Genomic DNA, 9,686 nt, shown 5'->3' with positions numbered 1-9,686 from the left:
CTCAAAGCAATTCCACAAGCAAAGCATGCGCTATTCTGAGGCCATAATACCGTAATTTAAATCAAGCATAAGTACATGGGTGGTAAGAAAGAGGTGGTTTGGTCTTCCCTTCTGTCTACTGGCCTCTTTTACTGCTGCTTCCCTTTTGCCAACAGCAGAGTTCATTTATGGTGAGGCAGATTAGAGCATTGATCCAGCTGAAAAATAACTCACGTGACTTTCCCCTACTTAGTCTTCCTATGTATTGCAGTTTTGTTGAAACTATGTTGTTAGTGCACTTCTATCAAAGACTATCTAACTAGCCGAAGTATATATACATTGCTAACCTGTCGTTCATAGTATCAATACATTATTCCTTGCTGAAAATATCATGACTGGTATAGGACAATCGTCTTTTTGTGGTATTTATTGAAGTAAGGTACAAGAAACTAGCAGTCCAAGGTTCCAGTACTTTTTTAGTTTTCCACAAGTCTGGGACATTGTAATCCCTTAACACTTTTTCTCACTGATGTAGGACTTTAATGTATCTAAGGAGTTCAAAGAGAATTTGACACTAAATGGTCCTTTCTGTACTAACATTGCTATAGGGAAACCCACTATAAAGTGAAAGAAGCTGTGAATTTTTGCAATAGAACAGAAGAGTGCATTCATGTAATAGTGTATTCTGGCACGTATTTTGCCTGCTGGATACAGGCAAAGTTATAACAGTATAGAGTGGTAAGATTCCTGTCATTTAAATAAGCCTCAGTAGGATTAACAGTTTACATGTTCTTCTACCTGTCTCAGCTGTAGGAGTCAATCTTTTGGGAGCCTGCATATTGCCTCTGGTCATATATAAAACATAGCATGGGAAGTGGAAGATGGAGAAAATTAAATATTTAGGCTAGTAAGAGAGTGTGAAAATGACTTTAATATAGGATCCTACTTTGGATTGGGGATTCCAGTGAACAGCCTTTGGGCTAAATTGCTAATTTGGTAATTAGTAGCTAATGGCTAGTTTCTGACTGATTTCAACCAAACTTAAAGGACAGCCAGAAACACCAGAGATAACAAGTTTCTGTACATTTCCTGGAGTCAAAGAATCATTCAGATTGGAAGGGGTCCCTGAAGGTGTCTATAGTCCAACCTCCTTCTTTTAAGCAGGATCAACAATGAATTCAGACCAGCTTGCTCAGGGCTGTTTCCGGTCAAATCTTGAAAACCTCCAAGGACAGAAATACTCCACAGCCTCTCTGGGCATCCTATTCCAATGCTTAGTTATCCTCATAGTTCGATGTTATTTGCCATCTTGGTTAATGTGCATGTCATTTCCTCCTATGGTTCATTGGTAAATATATTAAGTTATTAAATAGTATAGGTCTCAGGATAAACCCCTGAGGAACTGCAGTTGTATCCAACCTGCACGTGGAGTACGAACCATTACTTTTCAATCCCAGAATCCAGACACTTTTTGCTTATCTGGTAGTGCATCCATCTGGACCACAATGGCCAAACTTGGATACAAGGGTGCTGTGAAAGCCAGCTTGAAGATGGTTGCAACATTTGCCCTTCTCCATTCATTTGGAACTTCCCCTGATCCCCATGGCCATGATGGCAGAAAACAGCCTTGATGTGCCATCAGCCAGCTCTCTCATTACTCTCAAATGCATCTCATCTGCTCTCATGGACTTGTATGAGTCTAGATTTCTCAAGAGATTTATGAGATCAATCCTTTTCTCCTGTTGGTATTTCCTCTTCTTGAACCCTGTCTGTATGTGTAAAGGCCTGGCAGACCTTGTTGGTGAAGACTGGGGCAAAGAATGCATTGAGTAACTCAACTTTCTGTGTGTCCACTGTACTTCTGTCTCAATTAGCGAGAAGCCCACATTTTCCTTGTTTATTCTGATCAGGTAGCAGTAGATGTTCCAGTGCTCATGTCTCTTGCCAATCTTTAGTACAGTTGAGCTTCACCTTTCCTAACAAGGTTTGCTTGCTTGACAATGTTTTGCCATTTCTCCTTTGTAGCATTTCTCCGTGCTTCCATCTCTTTAGAACATTCTTTTTACAGTCATGAATTCCCTTTTTAGCGAAACTGATCTCCTTGTTCATATACTTATTTTCCACAGTATTGTGACAAACCGTTATTCTGTCTGTGGGAAGTTGTCTTTGAAGACCAGGTCTGTTGAGCTCCCTTGCCCTTCAGAGCTGCCTCACATAAGATCCCATTTATTGGGTCCCTGAATAAACAGAATCCTGCTCTCGTGAAATCCAGGGGTTGTACTCTGTTACTTGCCTTCCTCATTCCTCTCAGGATCCTGAACAGCATTGACTCATGTTTGCTACGGCCAAAGCTGCTGCAGATTGCCGCCTCCCCAGTCAGCTCTCCCTTGTTGGTAGCAGTATGGGTCTATCACTCCAGTTGATCATCTGATAATTTGTGTTAAGAGCTTGTCCCTAGCATCCCCCACAAGTCAGCTGGATTCTTGCATCACACTTTTTTGGCTTTTAGCAGATATCAGGAGATGGGAGTCTCCCATAGGAATCAGGATCTGCAAATGTCCTCAAGTTGCTCAGAGACTTGTTCCGCTTCCTCCTTCTGCTTAGGTGGTCTATAACAAACTCCCACCGTGACGTCATTCTTGGTGGCTTCTCCTCTGTTCATGGCCCACCAGCTCTCAGTCAGTCAGTTTTACAGAAGACCTCCATATCTTTGAGCTCCTTCAGGTATTCATGTTCTCATGAAAACAGGCTTCCAAGTAGGAGAGGGAGACCCAGATTGGTGTTGCCACCAAGGAGTCTGTATCGTGGACTCAGGAGTTACCTATTCTGCTTGGCCAGCACACCGTCCAGCAGGCCATTTATCACACAGAGCTTGGAATCAGACACAGCATTACGCAGTTGAGGACTATGGGGAGATGGGAGGGCAATGGAGGAGAGCTTAGGAAAAGTAGTAGTAGGCAAACTGCTCGTTTTCAAACTGGGCGTAATGGACAGAAACAGTGGATGTAAAGTAGTAAAGCAAGTGTTCAGGGCACCTTTTTGTTCAAAATAGTACAAGAAACTGGCCAGAAGGCGTGTTCCTTTCCATTTGACTAAAAATCGAAAGTTGGTTTTAATGTTGCTTTTATAATACTCTATAAACAAGCTATTTAAGCGTGAGATTTTTAGACAAGGAGCTTGATGTGAAGGGAGAAATCTGTTCATAACTTACCCTCTTGTGCCCAGGTATTTTAACATCTGGAATGTAATGCTGCCTGTTGTAATACCTCTGCAATACTGTAACGCAGCAGGATGCATTAATGAGAGTTTCAACCTTAAACCCACATCATCAGTGAAATTTATAGTTGTCAGGCTGTTAACATTATTCAAACATAGTTTTTTGTGGTTTCAATTCCCATTTTACGTTCATGTAGGAAGAAAAGTCATTGTGTTGACTAGCCACGAAGACAAAGTCCTCCTTAGACTTGAAATTCCTATAAAACAATTAAGTATCGTTTATTACTTTTGACAGCATTCATAGTATGCACTACAGGGTGGGGGGAGAGTATTTGTATAAAAAAAATATGCTAGAATCTCTCTCTCAATATTTCAGCTGATTTAATATTCTTGAATACTAAAAGTGCCTTGCTCACGTTTTGGAAAATACCACAAAAATGTTCAAAGCAGAAAAGAAAAATTTACATAAAAATCTAGTATTATCTTCTACAATTGTATAGATGCCATCTGATACTCTTCCTGATGGGTAAATTTGTCTTCAGATGTTTCATGTTTCCCTACTCTTGTATCTCAGTGTGGTCTTTTCACTTAATATGTAGAGCAAGGTAGTTAAAGAGCGCAAAAAAGAACAGAGAATTTCTTGAAGGCAAAAATTTGGGGGGGGGGGGAAGGGAATGTGGTGAGCACTGTGATTAAGTTGCTCTGCAGAAAAATGGAATCGTTAAATCTGTAACTCATTAAGTTGAAAGAAAAGAAGGGAAGTCAATATGTTAAAAAGTGCTTGTACGGTTACTCTTTCTGGTAAGTTGTTTCTCCCAGAAAAAAACAAACAAGCACACAAAATTCACAAAACTCTGAAGTTTGGGGGGGACGGTTGTGTAGAGTTTTTTATTATCATAGGCTTTATGGTAATTCCAGCACAATCTCAGGAAGTAGTAAAAATAAATCTATCTGTCTCTTGCTGTATCAGTCTGTGTATTAACAACTTCCCCATGTTGTGTCTGTTAAAGAATTTCTTCATGGCCCTTAAAAGTGCAAACTTGGTCTCTGCATTTAATATGTTGTTACCTGCTGCCAAGCCTCTAATAGCTGCATTCATACATTCTGTTAATCATATCTCTTTGTTCTAGAAGTCTGTGTTTTGGATTCATAATTAACTTTTTTCCCTGCTCTGATTATTTTCCTCCCATCATGGCAGCATGACTTTTTTTTTTAACCTATTTAAAAATAAACGCGAATGGAGAAGTAACAGAAATTGGTGTATTTCAACAAAGCCTGTAATATCTTCCTAACTGTGCTTCCAAATTTAAATTAGATTTTCCATGACTAAAACCATGAACTTGGTGTTCTTGGTGTTGTAACTGAAATCATGCTGTTTCCAGAAGACAGGGCTGAAGCCTCATGGGTGTAAAGAACTATGGAGGATTTTTGCCTAGGTCCCTGTATAAGAAGACGCAACCTTTCCATGTTAAAGTTTGGTGGTAGATAGGTGAGCCTGGTCTTAATGTGTAATCAATAGGCTCCAAAGGAAGGAATTATCAAGCTGTATTTCACGTGAACTGGAAGGGGACTGGCAAAAAGATCTTCTGGCTATTGTTTTTTGACGTCTCTCTGATTCAGAGTAATGTGGGAAAGCATCGTGGAGCCCGTTACAGCTTCTGTCAATTTGCGTTCAAGTATTTCTAATTAGCGAAGGCAGTTGTGGTCCGGACTTTGCTTGGGCCCTCCAAGAACCTCCCATTTTGATCATTCTGAAAGCAAGTCTGCCATTTGAAAGATATTCTGAAACCGTAGAGATCCTAGGTGCTTTTTGCTACCGATACAGCCCCAAGAGTCACTGAAGCCCCGCTTTTCAACCTGCAAGGCAGGAAGGATGGATAGTTCCTCAGCTTGTCGCCAGCCTAAAGACATGTGGCTATGGCTGGTGAGGGGGACACTTCTGCTTGCGGCTGGTCCCTGCTGCCCATAGAGACTCACTTGATTGCAGAGTTTGAAACACCTTTCATACATATCTGAAATTCAGAGGAAATAATTTTGCACGGTACTTTTTGCTGATTTGGACTGCACTTATCTCCAAGACAAGATCGCTTTTATATGAATGAACAGCGTGGTATTTGTGCCCATATTAGAAGTAGCTTTGTATGCCATAAATCACTTTCTGGGTTTACCTTGCTGGCAACATCTTGAATATCTGTTTTATCTGTTAAATAACTCTTCCTGAAAACGTGAAATGGAGGAGGATCATAGCACAGTTCAGATCTGTTTTCAAGTGGCTTGTATGAAGTTCTCACAGTAGGGTTTTTTCTTCTTTTTTTAAGTCTAGCGTTGACTCATTTGGTGGTGTTAAAGTGCACTTTCTACTTATCCCCAGAGGAAAGTTAGTATTCTTTTAAGTGAAACTATTTTAAAAGCAGAACACAAGCCTAAAATAAGCCAGTGTTCTCTAGAGTTCTCAGAAGGTGTAGATTTATTTACTGTAGTTAAATCATAATTAGTTCTCAGGGGATAGTGTATCTTTTAAACTGCTTTATTGCCACCATATTGGTTTTCTAAATAATCAGAAACTGCTGCTCTTATATTCTGTAGTATGAACAAAAATTTGCTGTAAGTAGAAACAAATGTCTAGAATTGCTAGTTGTCACTTACTGAAGATAGTGACACGCAAAAAATAAGCACTTCAAGAAAACATGAAGAAATACAAAACGTATGTTATCAGAAGGCACCTTAAATGAACTATGGCTATAACTTTTTCCAGCGTAATAGATATAGTAATGTTTTACATGATCATTTTTCAGTTAATCTTTTTTTAATATTCTAATGCTTTTTGGTCAAGAATAAATGTTAACTGAAAACGGATAAATGGTAGTGCAATGTTAATGTAAAATATTACCTGATATTTAAGCCTAGATTTTCATGAATGTAGCTTAGTGTTCCAGCTGATAAGCATGGGTTTTTTTTTTCCTAATTGGCAGGTTAAGTTCGAGTTGCCTGAGGAGATGGGTTTAATAGCAATTGCTGTTCGACAAACACAAGGGAAAGGTGAGTAAATTTCCTCCTAGTGCTAGTAAATGTGTATTAAACATATGAAACAGGACATTTTAATGTCACTTAGGTGCCTTAAGGATACATTATGAGTATTTTTGATAATATCTATAGAATGATCGCGTCCTCTTCTCCCACTTGAACTGTGGATTCAAACTCAAAACTTTAGTTCATAGAGACCAAAGTAAACATTTTCAGGATGTTTGGTGGCTTTTGCAGAAATTATTTAGTGGTCTTCTAGTTTCTGCCAAAAAGTCTTTCCAGTCATGGAAACTGCCATCACTACCTTCAGTGTAATACAAGTCAGACTTCCAAATCAGAACTCCTTTTTGACTTAACCGGAACAAGACTGGGTCTTGACTTGCTCTAAAATAAAAGGTTTCTTGAGTCCGCAAGACCTGCTTGAACTGTCATTTAGGCTTTCATAATCTTTTGCAGATAAATATGAGCAAGTTCTACCTCTTTCCCAGGAGGGAGCTAGCACTAATTTAAAAGCCACGTTCGTTTTATTAGAAGAACACAGTGCCCAACCTAATAAGCTCTTCTGAGTACAGATCTACATGAAGATGGTTATCTGGCTTTCGGTACAGATCTAGCTCGTGTCAAGTTGATTCACAATGTGGATGGATTTCTAGATGCGCACAGAGCATCTTCACAAATGCTTCAGTTAAACAAAGCAAGATTTTTTTAAAATGTGTATGTTACCAGATACCAGGAAAATCCTGGAAGTAAGTCATTTAGGACATTCTGGGAAATTGAGTAGCAGCATGCACATTAAACAACCTGCTGTTTTTTTAAAGAAAAAGCTTTGCACTTCAACCATTGTTCTTTCAAAATTGGTTTGGAAACTCCATTACAGGACTTACATTATATTCTTGGATGGATACTATTGAATCTTACTGTTTTGCAGTTGTCTACATTAACAAAGTGATCTTTTTTATAAATATTTTTTCTCGAGTTGAAGTTAACTTTTTTGTCTCCCTCCCCAGGTCGTGGTGGAAATGTTTGGCTCAGTCCTGTGGGCTGTGCACTATCCACTTTACATATCACCATTCCTCTACATTCCAACCTGGGCCAGAGAATTCCTTTTATTCAACACCTGGTGTCCTTGGCAGTGGTAGAGTCAGTTAGATCAATACCAGGATATGAGGTATCTCATTCTAATTTGTCTCAAAATTCCTGTTTCCATTTTCATTGAATTCAGATTTTAACTGTGTCTCCTATGCATAGAATGACTGAATGGGTAATATAGTTCTTCAGCCCTAATATAGTGGTAAACTTAGCCTTCATACATGCTTGGTTATTTACGTATTTTAGGAAATCTAGTATACAGATGATGAATACTGTCTTTTATTGAGCTGATTAAGTATACTGCACTCATTTCACTTATATTCTTATGAAACTTAAGACTCAGTTTTCAGCAGTAAAGAAAATGTCAATTTTGTTTGTCTAACAATTGAGTTAATTTGTTTTGATTTTGAAGGAGTTGGGGAAGAGGGAGGAGGGAAAAATGAATAAAACCGATAAATCCTTTTCTGCTTTTTTTTGTTGGTGCTGTTTCAGTGGCCACTTTATCCCTTTTAAAGGATTTTTCCAACCCTTGTTTAAGGTTGAAAAGTGATTTCTAGAGCAAGAACTTAGGAGTATTGCTCTCAAGAGGGAATCAAGTGTCCTGTCATCAATATTAAAATGAAGAACCAGTCTTCTTCATCACCTCATATATCTTCTTTTTAATGTTACCATTTCCTAATATTTGCTAACTATAAAACTTTGGTATTTTACAGAAGTAGTTAACTAAAGCATATGTTTCCTATATTACAGAAAATCAATGACTTATACACATTTACACATGAACTTTATTATAGTGGCACCCAGTAGCTTTGCTGTAGTTTAGGGTCTGTCAGCCTTTCTATTAAAACCTTCTAACTTCAGTGCTTCATAACTTGACTATAAAAACAAAATGCTTCAGGCTAAAATTTGCAATATAAAATATTTGGCTAGAGTGAATAATTTAACCATTAAAAATAGAAGGGACAAGAGTTAGTTTTATAAAATATGAGTCTGACTAGGGAAGGAGTTAATTTATGAATAGAGGTGGTTTTGCTTCTGTATGCCTACCCTGGTGTACTGTGGCATTTTGTATTTTATTCTATGGAAGAGGAAAAAGGTGACTGAATTACTAAATACCTATATAAAAATAGTATGTATCAATAATACATGTACTGTACACACTGCACGTGCAACATATAGCTTGCTATGAACAAGACAAGGCGACTGGATCTCTTTGACAGTACCTCCACCCTAGACAACGGGTGAGACCAATGTTAAGGTTCTGGACTCAAATACATTAAAGCAAGGAAATCCAAAGATTTATCAGAAACTCAGTGCTTAAATTTCCCCTTTAGATTTAGATAACACAGGGCTTTTCTTTATGTCAGAGGGACATCTGTACCATACAAAGTACGGTAGCTGCGAACAATGGGCTAATCTATAGATGAGGCTTCATCCTCTCCTCCAAATTTCCATACCTCTGTGGGTATATGTCAGAATCTTAATAACACTTTAACACACTTTAATGTCATTCACTGTGCTCAAAGTCGATTTAAGGATTTCCATTCAAAAATCTGAAATACCCGTGTCTCAGTTTATCAGCCAGTCATCATTTTTAGAATTGTCACGAATGTTGACTATGCTAAACTGGCAGCGACTGAGACCTTTGTTCTGGGTCCTCACGGAGAAAATCTGACCACTCAGTTGGAAGTTTTACTGTCAGATGTTAGTGCTGCAAATGTAAATGGACCTTATATCAAGAGAGTGCTTTGCTTTCCCATTCTGAGAACAGCAGACATCTCTCTCTAGTAAGTGAAGATAAGAAAGTGCTCCATTCCCAGCATAGTTTGTGATGCCCATTGTTTCTTTGAGTAGCAGATAGTTGTGCAGTACTTTGTAACTTCATTTTGTGGTAGAGTCTCTGCTGTGTAGTTTACATCATGAGACCCAGTTGACTTGGTTTTTCTTCATACTTGCCGTCACTTCAGTTGCAGAGCTAGTGTCTGGTCTCTTACAGGTGTATGTTTTCCTTAAGTAAGATCTACTGAATAGCTCTTTGGAAGATCTGTTAACACTGATAATACTATCTAACTATCTCATACTTCGAATGAAGTCTCAGGAGTCTTCTGTAAATCCTTTCCCAGTGTGAAGAGTCAAGTTGTTTTCCATAATGAATATGAATTAGTGATACTCTCTCTTAGAATGCTTTGATAGCAAAATCAGGTAGTATTTCCTGTCAATGTATGTGTAATGGACTCCTCTCTGGCCTTTAAATCTGTCAGGAAAGTAGACATGGACCCAGGTGCAGTTTTCACACATCCTGTAAAGGGATTTCATAATCTACAATAGGAGGGAATGCGACTCTTGTAGTCCTGGAGCACCTCCCATAATTTGCCTCT

At 38.6% G+C, this 9,686-nt stretch overlaps 1 protein-coding gene across 1 annotated transcript in view; it reads left to right on the top strand.

Annotated features, from left to right (window-relative positions):
- The window catches only part of HLCS (holocarboxylase synthetase (biotin-(proprionyl-CoA-carboxylase (ATP-hydrolysing)) ligase)), a 117,843-nt gene that overhangs the window by 102,705 nt on the left and 5,452 nt on the right, over positions 1–9,686 (top strand). Inside the window, exons 7-8 of the mRNA XM_009891321.1 lie at positions 6,174–6,234; positions 7,227–7,387. Coding sequence (XP_009889623.1) covers positions 6,174–6,234; positions 7,227–7,387 — 222 coding nt within the window. The remainder of the gene's footprint in view (positions 1–6,173; positions 6,235–7,226; positions 7,388–9,686) is intronic.

This window comes from Charadrius vociferus, unplaced genomic scaffold, assembly GCF_000708025.1.
Source record: "Charadrius vociferus isolate BGI_N301 unplaced genomic scaffold, ASM70802v2 scaffold298, whole genome shotgun sequence".
Lineage (NCBI taxonomy): Eukaryota > Metazoa > Chordata > Aves > Charadriiformes > Charadriidae > Charadrius > Charadrius vociferus.
The sequence above is the reverse complement of the archived record's forward strand: the minus strand, read 5'-3'. Positions and strand labels throughout refer to the sequence as shown.